General features: G+C 39.9%; 2 protein-coding genes across 2 annotated transcripts; one reads left to right on the plus strand and one right to left on the minus strand.

The window, feature by feature from the left end:
* Positions 1-6,535: 6,535 nt before the first annotated feature.
* prdx6 (peroxiredoxin 6) lies at positions 6,536-13,192 on the minus strand. Its single transcript, XM_004557232.5, has 5 exons — positions 12,969-13,192; positions 10,873-11,029; positions 9,410-9,553; positions 7,526-7,672; positions 6,536-6,827 (listed from the first exon to the last, which is right to left on the minus strand). Exons 1-5 carry the CDS (start codon positions 13,058-13,060, stop codon positions 6,702-6,704), a joined length of 666 nt encoding a protein of 221 aa, XP_004557289.1. The 5' UTR covers positions 13,061-13,192; the 3' UTR covers positions 6,536-6,701.
* Positions 13,193-13,702: 510 nt separating this feature from the next.
* On the plus strand, positions 13,703-22,641 carry plpp6 (phospholipid phosphatase 6). The gene is made up of 2 exons (XM_004557231.5): positions 13,703-14,387; positions 16,491-22,641. The coding sequence occupies exons 1-2, from the start codon at positions 13,895-13,897 to the stop codon at positions 16,856-16,858; spliced, it is 861 nt and encodes a 286-aa protein (XP_004557288.1). The 5' UTR covers positions 13,703-13,894; the 3' UTR covers positions 16,859-22,641.
* Positions 22,642-23,496: the final 855 nt, after the last annotated feature.

Genomic DNA, 23,496 nt, shown 5'->3' on the forward strand with positions numbered 1-23,496 from the left:
GGGGGAGCGATGGAGGCATGGAAGGAGGGGTGGAAGGTGAGGGAGACCCAGGGGAGCTCATTATACTAAGTCAAAGTGCACACGCACACACACACATTCTGATGCACACCTCCAAACTTTTTTAACACACACACGGAGACTTGTTACTCTCCATGTGTAACATATGCTGGCTTAAAGCCCCATTAACACACAAGTTTTATAAGCGCACTTACTGAAAGCAGTAACCCACAAACCTTACTGTTTGCTGGTGAGGTGAAGCCCACAAGTGACAAAATAACAGTAACTTTCAAGGATATTAAACTGAGTGTAGCAATGATCTTAGTGTTTTTTTCTCTCTCTCTCTAGAGTTTAAGATAACATTTTCTTCAGGAGCAGGCAGGTATATATGTGTTGCACTACAAATATATTTTGTTTTTTAGCTTTTCTCTGAATCTCTAGCTTGACACTGTTTATTTACAAGTGCTTGTTTTATGATCATCGCTTTAATTGATAGTTAACTATGGCTCTGCACTCCCACTGTTGGATGAACATAAACAAGTGCTAAAGAAAAACACGTGTTACCCTCTCTCAGCTCTGTGTGTGTGTGCATGCACATGACCTGGGGTGTGAGAGCCAGGAAAGCCAGACTGGTTTCATTATGCTCCAAACTAGCCCATTACAGTTCAGGGAGAATCGTCCAAACCTTTAAAAAGTTTCTATGGCATTACCATCTCAACTTCAACTTTCCCCACTCTCTTCTTGTTCCTCACCTCTGCCTCCACTTTCCTCCCCCTCTCTGTCCACCACATGACACACACACAAACGTGCAAATTGCCACGCACGCAAGCTCACGTGCGTGCAAACACACACACACACACACACACACACACACACACACACACACACACACACACACACAAATGTGCAAACTGCCACGCACACAAGCTCACGTGCATGCAAACACACACACACACATAGAGGAACGTGGCATTCATTCTCTTTTCCCCCAGCGATAAAGTTTCACAGCCACCTTCTCTCTGCCCTCTCAGATTGACTGCCCTCTGCTTAAACATAAATAAACTGGTGGAAAAGTTTTATTTTCATCAAATATTCTTATTGCTGGAGCATTTTGGGCTCCTCACTTTCATTCCCTGTGATGTTCAATTCAGGTTTCTGCGAAAGGGCGACAACAACAGGAGGACTCGCTCTGTCAGAGCCTGGTTAGTGGTCAGTTTTTAACTAGGTCAAGGTGATTTTATCACAGTGGATTCACAGTGGTTCTCAGACTCTAACCCCCAAATAGAAATGTAACAGCTTTTATAGTTTTAGGTCTTTCTATAGTTTAATACTGATAATTAAACTTCAGGACCTGAAGTGGGAGCCCACCATCACCTCCGTCATCAAGAAAGCCCAGCAGAGGATGTACTTCCTGAGGCAGCTGAAGAAATTCAACCTGCCAACACGGACGATGATGCAGTTCTACACCGCAATCATCGAGTCCATCCTTACCTCCTCCATCACCGTGTGGTACACTGGAGCCACTATCAGGGACAAACAGAGACTGCAGCGTGTTGTGCGCTCTGCTGAGAAGGTGATTGGCTGCAGACTCCCATCTTTGCAGGACCTGTACACCTCCAGGACACTGGGGCGTGCAGCTCGGATCTCAGCTGACCCTTCTCACCCTGGACACAGTCTGTTTGACCTGCTACCCTCAGGCAGGAGGCTCCGGTCCATTCGCACCAGAACCTCTCGCCATAAGAACAGTTTCTTCCCCTCTGCTGTTGGACACATGAACAATAACCATATGACTGTCCCCGCCACTAACACATGACCCTACGCTGTGTCACTGCATCATTCCATGTTTGGCACTGATCACCACCTGCACTCATGTATATATCTATCTACGTAGCACTTTTAATTCTTATTCTCATGTATATATCTCATGTATATCTCATGCACATATCTTTCTACGTAGCACTTTTAATTCTTATTCCTACTTTTATTTTTTCATGTCTATTTAAGTGCTATTTATGACACTATGTTTGCACTGAAGCACCGCAGCAATTTCCTAATGTTGTAAACCTGCTCAACATTTGGCAATAAACCCCCTTTCTGATTCTGATTCTGATAATGGTGAAATTCATAGACTCCATAAGAAGGATGGATGCTCCCACCAAGTCACCACACTAAACTTTAGAAAGATGACTGTCACCATCTTGCTAAAGTTGTTTTTTAGTTATCAGAAGAAACTTGTCTTTGGATTTGGTGCATCACAAAGATGTGCCTGCTAATCAGTGCCAAGTTACATACAGATAAATACTATGATTTCACTCACCAAAACTAACACTGACACCACACACATGGTTGAGAGAAGCAGTTTGGGGACTCCATTTAACTGAGTATAGGCCCTAATTATACAAAATTAAGCTGCAACAGAATTTAAACCTCTTCAGTTGTAATGAATGGGGGAAAATGTCAACCAAACCAAATCCATTTCTTCTACAAGGCTGGAAATATGTGTATTTGCTGCTCTAAAGTTAGGCATTTTACCACGGGAGTCCATAGGGGTTAACTCCCCTTTTTAGTTAGCCTTAAAATAACTATTGGAGGAACTACCATGTTCACCCTTCCATGTTTGCTTTATTTTTCAGGCCCAGTTGCCACCTGGCAGCCTTACCCGATTTTGCATTAAGCCAAAAAGGAGCTGAGCAAACAAACTGTGTGCTTTTGCCAACAGATTTGACATCAGTTTCTTCATCTAACTCTAACCAACAAATGAGTATGTTTCAGAAAAGTCCAAACTACTCATTTAGGAGAGAAGTAGGAGAAACTGCACTTTCAATAATTACAGTGCAGATGTCTCTGTTGCAAAGCATTTTAATGACTCAAAGAGGTCTAGCACATCTGCGTTGTATGGCAGGGCTGGTGGTCTGTGATTCTTATTGGGTTGTGTTTGATTTCTCATCTTAATGTGCCCTGCATTATGATCGTGCACACATACACATCGCACACTCTATTATATGAGCCATTTACCGTGTCGCCATGATAAAGCTCTTGGCGCTCTGCTGAAGCTGTTTTAAAGCCCAGACACCCTTAGCCATTACTCAGGTGATATGCCAGCAGCCCGTGATCAATGTGTCTCTAATAGAGAGGATGAGGGAGGGCAAAAAGCGAGAGAAAGGCAGCAATATTGATAGAGAGAGGCAAAGATAAGCACATAGAGGGATTGCACTTTTACCTTCACATTTATCACCTTCTTCATTCAGAGCAATAGCCGGCCCTGACCTGTGCTGCAGTAATAGCCTGTCTGGATGCTGTATTTACGAGGTGCCATCAAAACAATTGCATTTATCTCGGCACCCAGATCATACACTTTCATCATTATGTCTTCACCTCTGTGTATGCAGGTGTGTGTGTGTGTCATGACCCATGCTTCAGCAGGAGTGAGGAAAGCTCAGGGGTGACTGTTGACTGTGATGCGGTTAATACTTCTTAAAGTTCAGCCAAATCCTGAGGTCATCACTCATGTGTCTGACCTTCAATCTGTTCACGTAGCTTATGTCCTATCAGTAAGTCTATCTAAGTCATACTTGGGCGGTCGGTACACAGAAATGCCTTCGGGCTTTGCAGCAGTTTTCAGAATGTAAACACTGTGAATCATAAAGAGGATTGAAGAGCACTGTGATGGAAGAAGAAACAAAGTGAGGGCTTTGGCTGTGCAGTGTTATGTCTGTGCATGGGAAAGGGAAGCTGAAGAAGCGAAAACTTTGATAAGCCGGGTTGAGTGAAATGGGGGAGGTGCCATTGTGTGAGTGTGTGTTAGACTGGTTTAACATGTGTGGGAGATGTGGAGAGCGGAGCGGGTGAGAGTGCCAGGCGATGTAGGGTGGAGAGAGAGCGGGGGCGCGTCTGGAAAGTATCAAACCTCAGCTTTGCATATGTGTGAGTGCACGTGCATATGTGGTGCGTTGTGGAGCCCCTCTGGTCTCTGGCTTGTTAACCTGCAGGTCACGGGCAGCTTCAGGTGATGAAGTCAATGCCTGGCACACAAGACGAGAATAATGAGCTCTTCCAGAAAAAGCACATGTTCGTGAATAAGAATACATACATACATACATGTGTTCGGGTGTTTTTAATGCTCTTTACATCGAAGTGCTGTTTTCACATTTAGGAAATCGTGCTTACTTGTCAACCGATTCCCCTCTTGTGGCTAAATAGCAACATACACAGCAACCAACTGGCTGTAGATTCATATGTAACCTGCAACATATTTTGACTTACAGTATGATTTTGGCATACCAGGTGCATGCATAAAGCTTATCTCCATTCTATTTAAATCACTTCTCCAGAAAACCCTCATCTGAAGCATCTGAGAGGAAAACATCTTATTTTCTGAGATGGACTGAAGGCCACTCCTTTTAGAGCAGCCTGTATTTCTTTGATCATGGGTATTGTGTGTGTGTGTGTGTGTGTGTGTGTGTGTGTGTGTGTGTGTGTGTGTGTGTGTGTGTGTGTGCTCATTCTACAGAAAGAAAGAGGCCAGCAGCTGGTATTGTGTGTGTTACCCCGTGAGACCTGGTTGGGGCTGGTGTTGTATTACATGTACTGGTGTTGCTGAGGCGAGGTGGGGTGAGTTGGTTCGATAGCCAAGAAGTGAGGGGTGATAGATGAACATGGTGATGCAGGGTGAGTGGTGAGGGGGTGGATACTGGCCAGTTATGCCCAGACACCCAAAGCCGTTCTCATGCTCTGGCACTGGCTATTGTAGTCTGGAATTTGAGAAATCCATTTGATCAGCACGGTGTGTCTGTGTGGGTGTTATTTTGGATGGCTCCTGAGGACAAAACAGCCATCAGACAAGGAAAAGAGAGAACAGACAGAGGAGACACAGTGCAAGGCTTACCTGATGAATACACGAACCTTCAACACACATTTGAAAGCTTAGGCCACGGCCTAAGACTCAACATTTTCATCAGTAAGAATGCAGCACTACATGTTTGGAAAACTGCAAACTATATGCAATCTTTTAGAAAAAAAATGTTGTCCAGGCGATGGAAAAGAAAAAAGAACATTCCAGTTCACATTGTGTGGATGACAAGGGTGGAAAGGAGGAGCACTCTGAGATATTTTATCTGCCCCTGCACTATTTTGCACCTCTGCACTCAAAGGGAATCCCATCTTTTCTCTTTGACCTCAGCATTCCTCAGACTGAGAGTGAATGCAAGGTCAGAGCATGTGTGTGTACGTGTGTGAGAGACACAAGTGCTCACCTTCAGACTACTTAAGGTAATTAATTCGATCCTCAGCCATGCAGTTTTGATGGTTGAATAACCCAAAGAGAAAACCTACACCTGGGTTTAATGTCTCAGTTAAGGTCGTCCTGCTGAGATGATTTTTCTGCAGCTGAAAGTTCGAGTCTTTCATCAGTCTCTGGAAGTTTGTGATGCTTTATAGATTTACGAACACATGACTATGTGTCTTTGAAATGAATAATAAAGTGTGTGTGTGTGTGTGTGTGTGTGTGTGGGGGGGGGGGGGGGGGGTTCAGCTATACAAAACTGGAATTATTCATTTCCTTTCTCTGGCTTTTCACTACACAGGGTGCATCCTGCACAGGCCACCCATCTGTTGCAGGGCTAACAGAGAGACAGCAACTCACACTTGCATTCAGATCTATGGGCAATTTAGAATCACCAGTTAACCTAACCCATTTAATTCTGTGTCTTTGGAGTATTGGAGGAAGCCAGAGTGCACAGGGACAACCCATGCAAACTCTACACAGAAATGCTCCAGCCAGATGGTGAAGTCCAACTCAGGACCTTGCTGTGAGGCAACAGTGCTAATTACGCCGTCACCACACCTCTACATGGAGTGTAGGGAGGGGCGGGTAGCTCTTTGGAAGTACTGCTAAAAACCTGAAACTCTGAAAAGTGAAGTGCCTCAATCCCACATCTTTTAATGTTACTCTTTGTGGCTGGAAATCACAAATCCATTATCTAGCAAGGTTTCTGCTTCATAATTCTAAATGTGGTGTTATGAACTAAAGTACAATCAGATAAATAGTAAAAGATTTAGCTTAATTAAAAACATATTCCAGTAGCATAATGCTCATTGGTACATTAAAGACATAATTATGCATAATCTGCAAGCTGAGGCAGCGCAACGAAAACAGAAAAGCGTGAGAAGGTTTTGAAAGTCTGCATATTATGAGAAATACAACATTACTGAAAGTAGAGCTCACCTTTACTACCAGTGTCCTCTATCATCTTTTTAATGTGTGAAAATACAAGTAGTCATTTCATTACATGTGGTACCACTCCCTATCACTGCAGTTGTTGAGAACAAGTTGGTTCTTTTGCCAATAGCTCAGCGAGGATTCCATTTAACACATACTGCCACCTACTGACAGAAAGCACTACTGCAGCAAAGGCAGCATGGTAATATTTCCATGCCAGGTTGTAGGAGGACACCTAGTGGCAAATTACACATGAGGACCTTGTTTAAAACTGTTGAAAAATTGTACAAAAAGGGAAAGGCTCAGAAAGCACAAAACAAATGTGAAAAATGTGTTTATTTGGGGATAAGTAGTTTGGGGATAAGGCATTTCTGCTTCAGTGTTGGAAATGTTGCATGACTGAGAATACAAGTCACCTAACTGGGTACGTGCACCGATTTATGTGAATTATTAACCAAAGATTTCCAGGTCAAAGAGTAATGTGATTTCAGATGTGGGTGTAGCGCAGGTATTTCTTTCCAGAAGGCACTTCTTCAGTTGTCACACCATTAGGAAACAGAGACGCAGCTTCAGCATCTGAGAGCGAGGGAATGACCATGACTTTGTCACCGGGCTGAAAAACATGTAAGGGTATTTTAGACACAGGGTATACGCCTTTACTATTTCATCATACGACATTCCCCCAATAAACCACTTTTTAGGAATAAACCTAAAATGTTAAATGAAATTTAGGAGGCAGTTAGCCGACCTTAAAAATGGTTGGTGCTTCAGACCAAGAAAAGTTTAACACAAATTTAAAACTGACCCCCCAAAAAACAAGACGTAACATGCTATTGGTGGATTTTGAGTCAGCTAGCTTGGAAAGAACCATTCTGCATTCAGCCTTAGTGCTAGGCCAATTGTCTACTCACTGCAGGCCCATATTTAATAGAACTTAAAAGCACTTTATGAGTCTTTATTAGCAAAAAGTGAATATTTCCCAACTATTTAAATCATTTCTATAAAACACTAATGTTTTATAATATGACAGACTGCTATAGTCTTAGTTGGAGAAAAATTTCAATGGAAAAAATAATAATAATAATAAAATGAACAGGCTGGGTCCCAGGACGATATTTACCAGATACTGAATGTGAGTTTTTACATTTGTCATAATAACATTATTTGCTATTTGCAGTCTAGTTCAATTATGCACACTTGGCATGGATAACTTATTAAGAGCTGCTGCTCAGTAGCTGCGCAGGTGGCGTTACATCAGTTCTTGTTCTCTGTTGATGACCTCGCTTGCTGACTGATGCCTTCACTACGTACCTTCCAGTCAACTGGTGTGGCAACCTTCTTCTGTGCAGTCAGCTGCAGAGAGTCAATAACTCTTAGCAGCTCATCAAAGTTTCTTCCTGTAGTTGCAGGGTATAGGATGGACAACTTCAGCTTCTTGTCAGGGCCGATCACAAACACCTAAAGTGGAACGAGATAACACTCCTTAACCACAACACTCTGGATATACTCTGTGTTTTAGATTTAAAAAAATTCAATATGTCCAAAAATGCTAAAACAGTAAAAAGGGTTTCCTTGCTAACTGAATTAAAATAATTAAATAACTGGCCACCTTGTTAGGTATGTCTGAAGTTCAATGAAGAAGAAAAGGGGATTTAAGTGAACATTGTTGTTTTTGCCATGTGGGCTCTCTGAGCATTTCAGAAAATGTTGAGAATGTTTAAAAAAAGAAAAAAAAGAAAAACATTTTTAAAAACTGTGAGCAGTAGTTCTCTGTGTGAAAAGTGCCTTGTTGATGCCACAGGTCATCAACAATGACACACCAGTCAGGTTAGAACAGGACACTGAGGCTAGGGCTGTTCGATATAACAATATATATCGGATGACCATATAAAAACGTCTATCGTTTCATTTTACGCTATCGTTTGTTTCGTGGTGTCGCAAAATAAACTGTTTACGGCAATATTTTTTCATCATTTTGATGGCTATATTAATTTCTTAAAGTTCTCTCTTTCTCTTATATTTAATATAACCACACTACGGAAGGACAAGCGTGGTTAGCAACAACGACAGTAACAGCATCGCGTGTCCGCTTGTTTATGTTCCACATAAACCTTTCACAATAAAGCTCAAGATCCTGTTGAGACTTTTCAAAATAAACTGAATCACGTGAAAGAGCAGATTATTTACGGATGAGAATTAAAAAAAGAGCCGCCAGGTGCTAAAAAATAAACCTTAGACTCAAACGTTAGAACAGGCTTTTCCTCGCAGCACGCTGTGTAATAATTACTCACAAAGAAAACGGCGGCCTTTACAACTTATGTCTAAAAATGTATAGTTTCATGCATCGGTTAATTAAAACACTCGACTCCAGCTACATGACGCGCAGCTGGAAACACTTCCCACAAGACGAGCTGCCTGAGATTCACAGAATTTACAGAAAATGTTACATTTTTGTGATTTATATCGTTATTAGACGATAGAATTCTTATATCGGGATATGAGATTTTGGTCATATCACACAGCCCTAACTGAGGCTACAGTTCACACACCAAAACAGGACAACAAAAAGGAAAGACAATACTGGATCTGATAAATCTAAATTTCGGCAGTGAGATTTGGATAGTATGGTCAACTTTGACATTTGTGTCATGTCACAAATCTCAAATGATCTCAAACTGGTTTCTTGAACATGAAAATGAGTTCACTATCCACCAATGACTCATTGCTATCCACCAATGGCCCTCTCAGTCACCAGATCTCAAACCAATGAAGCACCTTCGGGATGTGGTGGAATGGGAGCGTCGCGTCATAAATGTGCAGCTGACAAATCTACAGCAACTGTGTAATGCGATCGTGTCAACACGGACCAAAAACCTCTGAGGAATGTTTCCAGCACCTTATTGAATCTGAACATTGCCCGGGACTAGCAAGGTGTGGCTAACAGAGTGGCCAGCAAGTGTACATTTCAGTTTAACTGTAAAAATCAATACTTTTTTCAAGTATTAACTACCAGGTATGGTGGGTAATTAAAACAGCAAGTATAAAGCCAAAACATTTCACAAGCATGCAAGTCAGTGCAGATCTTATGGCAAAATAAAAATATGCATCTAATTGTCTGTTCTTTCACAATTATAGTGCTATTTTTTGTTTTACTTTTATTTATTGAAGAAAATAAAAAGTGAATGGGTTTCTCACACAGCGAGCCGTGAGGGGCATGCCATCTTTGTCTTTCTCATCTGGGTCCAGCATACCCATCAGGACTGACAGCTCCCTCTTGTCATCAGCGATGATGGGGAAAGGCAGGTCAGTATCAGCGTTTTTGCTAACAGCCATCACATCCTGTTCAGAGACAAGAGATACAGTCAGCTTTTAAATGGTTGTTAGTTCACATTTCATCCTCTGTTAATAATTGTGTCCCTCCTGGCAGCCATCTCTCCACTATTGCAGCACAGGTTTGATGAGTGATCACAGATCCTCGGCATGTAATCTTTAACTACTGGATAAGGAACAGCAGCATGTTTTATAAAGGCCATAAGTATATTCGCCTGTAGTACTATCATTGTTAATTTGAAGAATAAACGTGGTAGAAGTAGAAGTAGAAGTAGAAGAAGAAAAAGAATCCATAATAGTTTAACTTTCTTTGACAAACAAAATACATTAAAAATAGTTTACATTGGTAAAAAAAAAGTTTAAATGATATGTAGAATTATATATTTAAGTCAAAATTAAATCTGTATTTTTATAAAGTAAAAAGGTAAAACCACAGCTGGTGACCAAAGTGCTCTACTGTATTATACTCTATTATAAATACTTAATACTCCAGATTATTTTAAGTAGAAGATTTCACAGATTTAAAGAAAAAGAAAAAGCAGCACAGCTCTGATCCACTCAGAGAAACATTTTGTAGACTTTTATAAAAGTTTGGTGCTTTTTGCTTGACCAGGATCAGCTATGATTCCTTACACTCAAAGTAATGTACAAATAACAGCTGTAGTAAAGTCCACATTAAAAAAGTGTGATGATAATAATAATAATATACACTACAACAGAAACAAGAAAAACAAGAAAGAGACAATAATTAAGTAAGTAATCATTATAATAAACATTATTTCTTCCTCAGTGTATTTTACACTTAATATCATTTTCATACTTTAGTTCCAGTTGAAGGTTGTAAATTTACTTTCATATTCCTTCTTTCTTGCCATGCAAAACTATTTCATTACACCCCTTGCTGGTTTTGAAAATAACTACCATTTAGTGCTTCTGATGAGGTGCATTTTTCTATATACTATTTGCAGCACTTAACCTACTGTATGTGCTTCTTACTGGAAACTTAACTCGAGTTGGGACTTGAAGGCTAAATTACTTAATTACTCTTAGACCAGACATGTAGGAGCACTAAAGTTAAGATAAACAGGGTTTTTCTCCCAACGGAGCAGACAGAACCAGATCTTCCCAGTCCACGGACATTAGACAATTATTATCTCTGGAAATGTGAAGAAATTAAGCTTAGGATAGATTGTATAACCTGATAATACCAGGTTGAGTTTGAAGATAATGGTCAATATCTCAATAATATGTACTTTTCAGCAAGGGTGTCCTGAAGAACTTAAATTAAAAAAAAGTTCTTATACAGTTTGTGCTTGTGCATTCCTAACCTTGCTCCAGCTGTTGTGATCAGCAACACTGTCAATGGACAAGGCAATCATCTTTACGCCTCGTTTCTTGAACTCATTGCTGATCTTGGCAGCACGGGCGAGCTCAGTGGTGCATACAGGAGTGAAGTCCCTCGGGTGGGAGAACAGGATACCCCATCTGCAGGGGAAAAGAGATGTTGTTCCAACTCAACAAGGCCTCTGTTTGGAGCATCAATTAAAAGTAAAAATAAAATGTTAAAATAAAAAGTTTCAATGTGTTCGATCATCTTTATAACAGTCATCGTGTGCAATTCAAATCTTTATAGACAGGGTGTGTTACAAAAAACAAGTCACAAGTTCAAGGTAACCACAAGCTGAAGAGACTTGTAAAACAATAAGCAAGTTTTCATGCTTTCACCACCTTGTGCTTCCAACATGCTTTACAAACTGATACTGAGAAATATTCTGAAAGAAAAAGATAATTAAAGAGTAGGAGCCGAAACAAAAGAAAAAAAAAAGGAGGATGAAATAGCAGAGAAAGGGGAACAAAAGGAGGAGAGTAATTTCCAAACACAGGCTAAAGCAACAAGTATCTGTGAGTATGACAGAGAGAACAAGACTTTAAATCCACTAAGGAGTTACCTGTTGGTCTTTTTAAAGTAGCTTTGGAATCATGTGAGTTTGGGGTCTGCCATGACTTCGATGGATTTGCCCTTCAGTCTGTTGTGACCCCTCATCACATGGTTTAGAAGCATTATGATCAGCTGATTATTGGGTGACTAAACCAGTTTGGGTTTTTTGTTTGCTTCTTTGATGTTTTTGGCTAAATATCCTACGACTACCAGGCTTCAAATGAGGCTGAACAAAGTTTGTTCACCTCTTGGGATTAGAATTTGAACTGGTAGGGAAAAAAAAAAAATCCAAATGAGGGGGGAAAGGCACAAGGAAAAGCTTGAAACGGTTTGAACAGATGGCTGCCTCACACAGTCCAACATTTCCGAGGAGGGAAAAATAAGGAAGTTATTATGCAGTCACCAAAACTGGGTGGTGTTCTCATGTTGATGAAAGCTGGAATTATCTGATCCAGTTATACTTTTGATAACGCAATGTGTGCCAAAACTTTAGGATAGCAGAATGACTGTTTTCATTCTTTTTTTCCCCAAATATTCTGCTTTCTCTGGCAAAAACTGCAAGGCGTTTGATTTGTAGGGATATAAAACTGCATATAGGAGAAGCCTGAATTTTGAATGGTTTGCCATAAATCATTGCAAATTATTTTCTTGGGTATTTACAAATCAGCTAACAACTACATGTTTCAGTTTTTCCGAAGGAAAGAAAAACACCCCAGATATTTAAGTAGTGTTGAAAAGTGTTCCTGTTTAAAGCACATCGTTTCCCCCACTCTTCTCTCCTCCCCATAAAAAACGATGTGCTTTAAACAGGAACACTTTTCAACACTACTTAAATATCTGGGGTGTTTTTCAAAGGACGTTGCATCATGTTATTGGGACACCTCACAGCAAAATGTGCATTTCCACATTTCACCTCGAGCTGTGTGTGGGGGTGTGTTAAATATTATACATGCACACAGTGCTCTTTTTTTCTCTGCTCTTTTAACCAATCGAGCCTATTATTGTTGGATGTTTGAAGGATGTGTGCACTGCCAAGTTCAACAATAGGCACACAACAAGGAGTGCAATTAAACCTCAGTGGAGAACAGACTAGAGGGAAAACACAGCCACGCACACAACCGTTTCACATAGTTTACACCTCCAGTATCTAATGAACTGCTTCTTGTAGTCGATTTTATTGTCTAACAGTTTACCTGTTAACAGCGTGTAGTTAAGACTGTTAACTAAGTTTTTTGTTTGTGTAGTTGACAAACTACAAGTGTCTCTAAACCAATAGGTCACGCTTGTGTAACGCCGTCTATGTCAGCCGCCATAACTGGCGAGTAAGATCTGGGAAAAATCTGCTAAAGCTTTTAATCGAGAGGAATCGCGAAGGGATGGTAACTGACTGAGCACGCAATAAGCTGCACTGTTGCAGCATTATTACCAAAACCCACTTAAAACAAGTTACAGTGCGACGTCTGTATGCTGCAAGATGACACTCACGAGTTGCCCAGGAAGTCGTGAAACTTGATCCTGCCGATGCTGGTGTCGGCCTCGAAATTTGGGAATTCGTCTCCCAACAGAAGTCCAGGCATGCTCGACTCTCCTGTTCAGCTCAAACACCAGAGATAACGGACAGGAGCAAAATGCTGACCCCACTGCGCAATATGTCAATGGATCCGGATAGAGGCGGATCCATTCGGTCCAGCGTAGCTCACCGACCAACCAGAGAAGAGTCCTAAAACACGTGGGTTTTTTCCGACATCTTTCGACATTAACTATCGAAACAAACAGAGAATAACGACGCAAACGTATTAGAAAAAAATAATTAAAAACTTTTCAAAAAATAATGTGCAAAGTGTAAGAAAGATATATTGCTAATGTAAAAACGAAGACCAAAATTAATAAATTAATTCATTAAAATATGGCGAACTCGTCATAAATTTTAGGCCTTGTCAGTTTGCTATAAAAAAAAATCATTTTTATAGAAAATGAATTAAACGAACGTTCTCTAAAAAATAAATAGACTTAAAAACAAAAGATAAAAAAGATTGCAAATATTAAACCGTACTAACTCAGTTTTATAGAAATCAAATACATGCAAACTTAAAACTACTCAATTTTATACATGTATTTATTCAATTATTTGTTTATTTATTTTGAAAATACACAATTTCTACACAATTTTAGTCGCGATAACTTCGCTAAGGGAATAAAATAGTTTCGAAAACACAGCTTCCCAGGATACTTTGCGAGAAGAACAACAAATATGGCGTCACGGCTCATCTTTTCCTGGACGTGATAAGAATTGTGAAACGTACAACAGATGAGCTAAAGAAGCGACAACCGGGACAGCACTGCAGAAAATTTACCGCTGCTGTGCATCTACACTACACATACCTGTCTACGCCGGTGAGTTAACGGACACCATGCCCTCTCCTAAAGCGAAAAACCCCGGTCGCAGCGGAGGAAGCCCGGTGCTCGGGAGCTCCAACGGTCGCTACGAGTTCATGTCTCTGACAAAGCCGCTAAACCGGTCTTCACCGCCACACCTGCTCCAGCGCCAGGGCTCCGACCCGACCACGGCCCGCCTTCGAGCCTCTGAAAGCCCCACTCGGCGCCGGGGCTCCGGCTCCTCCACGGGCTCCGCGAGCGGTCAGGGGCCACCTGAAGAGGATGGTATCCGGCTCAACCCCTCCCTCATTCGCGTAGCGCTCAGCTCCTTGTTGGCCATCGACCTGTGGCTGTCCAAGCAGCTGGGAGTGTGTGCCTGTGAGGACTCGTCCTGGGGCAGTGTGCGCCCCTTAATGAAGCTCTTAGAGATATCGGGACATGGTATCCCGTGGCTGGCTGGTACCGCCTACTGTCTGTACAAGAGCGACAGTGCTGCAGGACAAGAAGTCATGCTCAACCTTTTCATGGGTAAAACTCTGCTTTTTGTGTTCTTTCATGTTGCTTCTTCTTCCAGCATCGTATGTAATCACAGATAAACCCCTCTCAATACATATCAGTGCGCCACTGAGCTGGGTTTGGTGTCACAGCTCCTTGCTCCTTCCCGGTCCTGATTTGTCCTGCACAGTTCTTTCATAATTTCTTCACTTAAGCAACAGAAGAGCTGATCCCACCTCTCATAACGCGTCAGATAATGAGTATATAGGGTTATCTTTGTGTAATTGGTGTTGGCTGGCTCTCACCTGTAGATGTCACCTGTTACACCTTTTGTGATGTTCCTTCACAGCTTGGGAAACTGGTAAAAGTATAAGATTATATGAAATAGGTCTTAATCTGGAAAACTGGATAGCTATGTAAAATGTTGACTGAAGTGCCAAAGTGGTCTGGGGCTTCTTTGCCTCCAGGGAGTGTCCATGTGATGCTGTGTGAAGCCACAGCAAGGAAATGCATGTGATAGTGATGTTTTCAGAAGAGTAGGGTCAAGACCGGAGTATTCTGCAGTGAAACCAGAAATGCCAAAGACCTATATTTGGATTCTAGACCGAGTTATAAACAGTTCTTTAATTACCGAGGTTGTGTTCAGAGTCATAATTGGATTAAGCAGTTGGTATCAGTAAAGCCCACAGTGTCGTGATTGCATGTACTTATTTATTGTGGTTTTACATTATACATTTATTGCTGTTCGGTGGCAGTATTACCTCGGTAATATCATAGGAAAACAAACATGCAGAGTTTCAGAATGTTTAATGGGCTTCTAAGCTAAAAATATGAGTAATAGTTTCATATGAAATTGACCTATGACAAAGTGTGATGGACATTTTCTCTATTTTATGACCTGCTTTCCACTTTCAGATATTAAGGAGAAGTCAGAAACTGAATTAAGCTGCCGTTTAAGCTGGATCAGGCAGAAACTTTATGTTAAGGGGCATTAAATAACAGACTATTGAATAAGGGCTTCCCTAGTTAAACCTCATTTACCACAATAGAGAGATGTGCCCCAAGGGTATTGAATAAAAAGTTCAATATGTCCCCATAGTCTTTCAGTAATCATTTAATATTTACTTGCCAACCCTCCCAAATGCATAATGTTAGTGAGTAAGCACCAACTACTGTGGTTCATATCAGCATTAAATAAACACAAGGCTTTAAGAAGTATTACCTTAAGTAGTTTAGAGCCAGTAAGCATTGGTATTGGTAAAATCCCAGCTCTTCATCAAAACATGTTTGGAACAAGACTCCCTCTTACACAGCACTCTGATGTGGGGGCTAAGTAGTGCACTTACTTCAAAAGAACAGCTTAAAAGGGAAGCAGCAAGCTGCTGTGTGATAATGCAAACCGTCTAAACCCTTTTCTCTCTATGGTTATTAACCTCAGGTCTTAAAAGCAGCAGATAATAATGTAACCACATAGTAGTTGTCAGTAATGATGGATGCAATGTGCATTTCTGTTTTCATTTTGCTGAAGCCCTTTCATTAGATTCGTAGAAGCGAATTGGCTTCATGCCACCTGAGTGTTGCATTAATTTTTCAGTGCTGCAGCCCAGGAGACCAAAAGCTTTTCATTCTCTCAATGCAGAAACACGACTTAAAAACTGCAGTCATTCCTGTAATCAGTGCTGCTGTTGTATCTTTCCCTTTCATCATACTGTGAAATTCTTTGTGATATCATTGTGGTGCAAATAACAGTTAGGTTTTGTTTTTTGTTTTTTTCAATAAGAAAACCCTGGTTCAAACAACAACAATCTTTACCAGATTGCAGATTATTGTAGGCCTTCTACAAGTCTAAAAATCTGCAAGTCAAGTTAACTTTTCACTTTTAATAGGAAAAAATAAAGGTTAACACAAAGTTTAATTCATCTGCTTAATCTTCAAGATCCTGGAGGATTTGCTGGCACTGAAATGGACTAAATAGTCTATGGTCTGGTTCTTACCTGGTGCTTTTCTACTCTACTTGATCACTGTAAACACTTCATACAACATGCTTCATTCACATTTGTTTGTTTGTTTTAATGTGGCTGTGTTGTTGTTGTTGTTTCATGCATTGTAGCATATCTCCATCTTCTTCCCCTGCAGGCCTGCTGCTGGACCTGATCTTGGTTGGCATTGTTAAGGCGGTGGTGCGTCGGCGTCGGCCAGCACATAATCGTATGGACATGTTCGCCACCTTTTCTGTGGACCGCTACTCCTTCCCCTCCGGACATGCCACGCGTGCCGCCATGTGTGGCCGCTTCCTGCTGGCTCACCTCGTGCTGGCTGCCCCGTTGAGAGTCCTCGTTCTGCTGTGGGTGGGCCTGGTAGGGTTGAGTCGAGTGATGCTGGGCAGGCACAATGTGACTGATGTGATGTTTGGGTTCTGGATGGGCTATTGCCAGTACAACCTTGTGGAAATGCTGTGGCTGTCCCCTCAAACACTGCAAGGGCTGCTGGGACAGTCAGCTTAAGGACTTAAGGAAATGGTAGTTTATATTTGAGTAAAGGAGCACGTACACACCTTTTTCCCTTATAGTAATATATTCTCACTGAATTGAAAGCAGCACTATTTCTAAGGTTGGGATCATTTTAAAAATACATTTACTTTGTAACAAAACGATATTTGCTGAAGAGAAATATGAATAATGTTGTGGAGCATAAAGTTGTGTTAAAACAAAAATTGTTTTGTTATAAAATAAATGTTTTTATACATTCAAATAAATATTAAGAATACTTTTTACATCCCATAAGTGTTGTATTGGAGATTATGCTGACACTAGAGAGTAGATCTTTATCAAAAAAAACAAAAAAAAACGAAGAGTTTTTCATGTTGTGTGACAACTAAGTCCACTACTAGCCCTCTTTCTGAGGTAGCTGCTAGCTCGTCTATAACAAGTAGCAGGTTAATCCCAACAGATTACAGGAGAACAGGTTTGACCATTTACCTTGAAGTTCTCTAACTCACTTATGACACTTCTGTAGCTTGATTCAAGGATACAATATAAAGTCTAAACTCAATTTTACATTCACAACACAGTTTAATGGGCTCTTACTTACTTTACACATCCACAAACTTTATAAGCAAGCTCAGTTCAGTCTTTACAAAATCTAGCAAAAAGTTTTTAAAAGTGAAACAGATGTGTTGAACACAATGTTATGCTACCACAACATTCCACCAGTGGCAGCTTATTCGCGTGCATCAAAAGAAGTGTACTTTAGAGTTGCTGCACAGCTTTAAACACTGTCTGAAAGTTTACAGTGAAATAAGTTGTTCAATCTGGAAACCATGGCAAAAACATATTAAATAGTAGTATTTATTAAACATAACGGGAAAAACTGAATTAAAAATATCCAGAATGTAACTTGTTTTATAATTTATGAATCAGACATGCTGGGTTTTTGTTTTTTGTTTTTTAATGAAAGATTGTATAACTACTCTGTGAATAGTTTTTTTTTTTTTCACAATTCACATTTACTTGCTGACATCAAATGAAAACTGCACATATAGCAAACTTGCTTACCTGTCTTCACCTGCCCCCCTCTAGCCTTTCTAGGTGCTAATCATGATATAAGCCCTAACATGTCCTCAAAGCTTTGTTCACAGAGCACAGAGGGCCTTTTTTCTTCTTTACGTGACTACTGATCAGATAAGAAGACATAACATTCTTTTAAGGAAGCACATCCAAACCCTCATAAAGATTAATTGCACCCCATATATTTGTCTGTTTCACTTTAACACTATCTCTCTTTCATTATTAGTCAACCAAAACTGTACATGTAACTGATAACTTATCAGCTCTGAAGGATTACATACACTTAACCGTAATGTTATCAGGTCGTCTACATATATCACTTGCAGAAATTTGCAAACGCAGTATAGTTGGCATATCAGAATTGTACAGTGTATTTGCTTAAAGGGACAATTCACCCAAAAATCAATTGGCTTAAGAGTTGTCTTCACTTAAATGGAATAAGACACTGCACATTTGTCTTTATTAGGCAGGAATGCAGTATAATGCACACACTTGGGTCTTAAGTACTACAGGAGTATATACTGTATATAGACATTTTCATTGTGAAATTTACTGAAAAACTAATGAAAAAAGTAACTTGATTCACTTGAATGACTCACAGGTGTGCTGTTTTAAATATATATAAAAGATTGTAAATATATTGCATGGTTAGGTTTTTTCATTCACATTTAAATGCTCTTGGACATTAAATACATAATCGTATATGAAGGGGGAAAAAATAATGATCTGTAGTTTCATTAACCAATTTTTCAGTCTTGTTTTCTGGTTTTCTTTTAAGCCCTTTGCTGCATTAGAACTTTGCACAAAAAGTAAAAGTTTGGTTGATTATGTCTTTGTTGTAGCAATGCTTCTGGGCGATAAATCTTATACTGCTGGAGAACCTGTTGTTTCCCCCTAAATGGTGCCACATTTGTAAGGGAAATGCATTTGTGGGTTGTGCAGCAGAGTTGAGTATTTGCGTTGCACCTATGAGAAACTTGCCAAATCTTCTCTGCCAATGCCAAACAGCTTATTCTGCTATTGATTCTTTGTTTTTGAGCTTCTGACTAGCAGCACCAGTGACCCTGCCAGTTAGTGCTCCAAACATGCTACGTTTGACTGATCTGGATAGGGCTCTTGCCAACTTCAAGAGCAACTTCAAGGGGATGTTGTCCAAAATAAAATTGCAGCATTATTTGGAGTGAGCTCTAATACCTTCTCCAAATTAAAGATCAAGTTCCATATAACGGATGAAGTCAGAAGTAGGCCATGAAGCGCATGTCACAAGAAGACAACACCACATGAAAACCGTTTCCTCACCCTGTCAGAACCTCGAAACTGCAGGCTGTCTTCTACAGAGGACAAAATGCTGGACAATATGGTGAGACAATCCAGAACAGACTCCACACAGCCAGTCTTATGAGGCCGCCAGGAGGCCTACCATGACTGCCCTTCACAGTAAGGCCCATTTGCATTGTTGGTGTGAGTAACATGTGCACTGAAACCTGAAAGTGTGGAGGAACATTCAGTAATGCGTCCAGATTCTGTCCACAGCAGTCAGATCGCCTCTTAAAGTATGGACTCACTACTTTTGAACATTGAACGGGGTCCTTCCAGAGTTTGGAAGTTGAGAGGATGGTGTTCGTTGATTTCCAATGAACACATATGGGATCAACTTGTGCGTGCTGTTTGTGCGAGAGTTACCAGCACAACCAGACTGGCTGATTTGTGACAAATACTGGTTGAAGAATGGGATGCGATCCCATAGCAGTGTGTGACCAACCTGGTAACCAGCATGAGCAGGAGATGCCAGGTTATTGTGGCTGCGTATGGTTCGTCCGCATGCTACTGAAGCCCGATTGTTAATTTACAAACTGCTAAATTGCCAACATGTCTTGTGTCTTCAAACCTCAATAATTCAACTCAATAAACGACACAAACAAGAGTAAAGAGCAGACTAAGTTTTGCATTGCCAGAGGAGATTTGGCAAGGTTTTCATGGGGGCAAACCACGTACTCAATACTTCTGCTCAAACCACAAAAGCATTTTTCTTACAAATATGGCAGCATTTAAGGGGAAATAAACAGGATTTCCAACGGTATGAAATATATAGTGTTACAACAAAGAAATAACTGAGCAAACACAAATTTCCTGACTTTTGTGATAAATTTGGAAGCAAATTAGAAGATAGCTGCAGGGGCGTAATTTCCAGGGGGGTTAGGGGTGTTATGACCCCCACCCCCCCACCCAATAATCAGACCCAACCAATATAACCCACCCAATAAAATTATGAATTATCTTGCATACATAGACTGTTTATTTTCTTTACTCATTTCAGTTATTATCTACAAAATAGTTGGATGTTTAATCATCTGGGAATTTACCCACATTTATTTATTTAGACAGAGATCTTGACACCCCCCCCCCCCCCCCCAAATGCATGGAATGCATGGGTAAACACCTGGAATGAAATAATTTCCTCAAGTCCATACCTGATTGCTCTGTCTGAAAATTAAAAATTTCAGTCCAAGAAAATATTGCCTAAATTTTTCTTATTGAAAATTTGTCCTAATTCCTACACTGTGAAATAATTCCTAACAATACTAGAGTTTTACTTTTTTACTTCTTTTTAATGCTCCACCAATGTTTAAAAAAATGAGGGCAATAATCTAGATAAGTAAATAGAAAACTAATAAGCTGATTTCTTTTAAATTACACAATTTATTTGCCACTTGTGCCAAAGCAGCAAGCAGTTATTTTGTTGGTATCACATTTAGGTGATGCCATGTTAGGTTTACTATTTCATTTATTATGTTATGATATGGTGTGTGCTGCAAGGGGTTCATGGATGAATGGACATGAGGTATATGGTTTTGTTTCTGCATTGTACATGTACTAAGATGCATCGATAAATGTGGAATATGCATTTGTGGAAATCGCCATCGCCAAAAGGACTGAATAATGTCTCTTTTTCAACTACAATAATGAGTGATATAATGTTCGTAGATTATATATTTGATGACCTGGCTCTTTGACCTACTGAACCCGATGTGAATTTCAATTTTTAGTCAAAACACAAGAAACAGTCATGTTTCACTGGGTTAGGTATCACTGGGTTAATAATTATCCACACCGACCCAATGACTGAACCTGTACGCGAAGTTTTTCAGTTCACATATTGCTGTATTTCCCAGATTTATTTTGATGTTTAATCCATTTTGGTGCAATGCCACTATCAGTAGTTGATTAAATGCCCAAGTGAGGTCCAACATTAACAATAAAATTTTAAATGACGCAAGTAGTTAAGATGTTGTAACTGAAATGTGTGTTTGACGTTGGCATTGTCACAGAGGCTATTGACCCTTCCCATTAGAACGTGGAGGGCGTGAGAAGAGACGTAGTTAACCTTTTTGTGTCCTTGAAGCTGCTCCACTTGTGTGCCAAATCTGAGTGAATGTTTATTTCTTCTTCTTCTTCTTCTTCCTGGTAAAATTGCAGTGTTATTTAGGAAATTTTGCTTCTACTAGGGATGCACATTGGCTCCATAGATGATGGCAGTGGCTAATATTTAATCTGTAATCGGTGCATTCATTTTGCACTCACTTACTGTTCAAAGATGTGGGATTAGAAGGTGAAAGTACATTTTCAAATAGTTTTTTTAATGATAAATATTTTTTTCTTTCCCAGTACAACAGAGAAAATGAAGGGATATGAACATTAGCTGCCAGTCGAATCAATACTTCAAATAGCAGTATCAGCTAATCACCATCAGTCCATCATTATAAAACTAAGCTTAGTAAGTTGAATGGGAATTTTAAATCCTTTTTGATTGGTTTATAATTCAAGAAAGGAAAAAATAGTTGTGCTAGTACTACAAAGAAAAGCAAAGAAACATTATGAATATGTTTTTGAATCTGTGAATGAGTTTTAATGCCGTGTTTGAAGTGTATGGCTAAACCACTCTGTCAGGAGGGAGAAAATACTTGAGTCAGTTGCACAACAGCTTGCTCACTTCAAACACACACCTCAGTACTGCCAGAGACAAGAAGTTACATCAGTTTTTTTGTCCTGTATTACGTGTATTTGACAAAAAGAAAGTTTCGTGTCCGTCTCTGGGGTCTTTTTTTTTCCCACCGGTTTGTGCTAGTTGGTCTAAGCCAGATCCAGATACCTGTATGAACTCAGCAGACTGTTCCCACTCAGATATTTTATTGACCTTGTGCAATCTGTGCTGTCTCTGCAATAACTAACCAATGATCTTCCCAGTGCCAGTGAGAAAGGTTTCAGCTTTGAAGATTTTCACTTCATTACACTTTGGTTGTAAATCTAAATATGCTGGATGGTAATTTTTGTGACCAAATAATTTTTATGATTGATTCTTTTCTTTTTTTAAGACTAAAAATGTTTAAAAAAATTAGTTGTGTATGTTGTGTACTGAAAGATTTTGCACATTTCTCATAACCTGTACTGTAACAGTTGAGAAACTTTATGAACAAAATGTATTTCTTATTCTATACATTTTTCAAACATGAAGCTTCTATACATTTTACTGCACTCATTGCCTGCTAAATACTATGAACTTCACTGTACATCACTTGTATAGATCTTATAATGCACATTTATGTATACGTCTGTGTGTGTGGTTATGCTGTATTATAGTCCGTGGATTTGAATTTGCTGTTGAAAATTATCCCGTAATTTGATTGTAAGAATTTGTAATTAAATGGGGAACCAATCTAAAACTGTTTTGCGTCATGTGTAATAGATGGATACATTAATAGAGTTCTGTGCGTATCATTATTGCTCCTTCTTCCCATTGCTCACTATTGTCACTCATTTGCACTCCTCTTCCTACTTAAAATAACACGAATTGAACTTTAGTCAAAGTCAAACCCATTTTGATTTTGGTAAACATGGTTCAGCTTGGTAGCTTCCTTTTTTGGACAGGACTGAGAGAAAGAAAAAAAGAGTGTGTATTAGTTACCCTCTCTGTATAAAAGTCTGTGGTCAGGTGATGCTTGCCCCACTTGAGAGGCACACCAAATCACCACAGGAAGATCAAGGTAAGCAAAAATAGACACTTTCTGCAATATAAAGCTTCCATATGTGTGTCGGGATTTTTAAATCAGCAATATTTCTAAGTGTGTCATGGGGTACAAAGGGTTTAAAATAGCTTGTGATTACTTGAATATAAGATGGCGTATTTCTTTTAATTTATTAACATAATTTTGCATTGTTATGATATTGTTATGATAACCATGCTCCAATGATATAATGACAAAATGGTAAATGGCCTGCATTTGTATAGCGCTTTACTCAGTCCCTAAGGACTCAGTCCCTAAGGACTTCACACACTGGCAATGGCAAGCTACGTTGTAGCCACAGCTGCCCTGGGGCGCACTGACAGAGGCGAGGCTGCCAGACACTGGCGCCACCAGGCCCTCTGACCACCACAAGTAGGCAAACATGGGGTTAGTATCTTGCCCAAGGACATTTGGCATGCTTGAGGTCTTTCAAAGAACTTTGATGTCACCTTTGCTCTTCTGTTTCTGAGAAGAATGTTTTATGACAGATGCCAGGATTAGGAATTTGTAGAG

Source organism: Maylandia zebra, linkage group LG23 (genome assembly GCF_041146795.1).
Source record: "Maylandia zebra isolate NMK-2024a linkage group LG23, Mzebra_GT3a, whole genome shotgun sequence".
Lineage (NCBI taxonomy): Eukaryota > Metazoa > Chordata > Actinopteri > Cichliformes > Cichlidae > Maylandia > Maylandia zebra.

Bases quoted from the DNA above. Each gene is read 5' to 3' on its own strand.
- prdx6 (XM_004557232.5), bottom strand. From the start codon at position 13,060: ATGCCTGGACTTCTGTTGGGAGACGAATTCCCAAATTTCGAGGCCGAC. The intron at 7,673-9,409 runs GTGAGAAACCCA...GTTCCACTTTAG, and splicing joins TGCCCCTCACGGCTCGCTGT to GTGTTTGTGATCGGCCCTGA. The intron at 6,828-7,525 runs GTACGTAGTGAA...CATGTTTTTCAG, and splicing joins CCACACCAGTTGACTGGAAG to CCCGGTGACAAAGTCATGGT.
- plpp6 (XM_004557231.5), top strand. From the start codon at position 13,895: ATGCCCTCTCCTAAAGCGAAAAACCCCGGTCGCAGCGGAGGAAGCCCG. The intron at 14,388-16,490 runs GTAAAACTCTGC...CTTCCCCTGCAG, and splicing joins CATGCTCAACCTTTTCATGG to GCCTGCTGCTGGACCTGATC.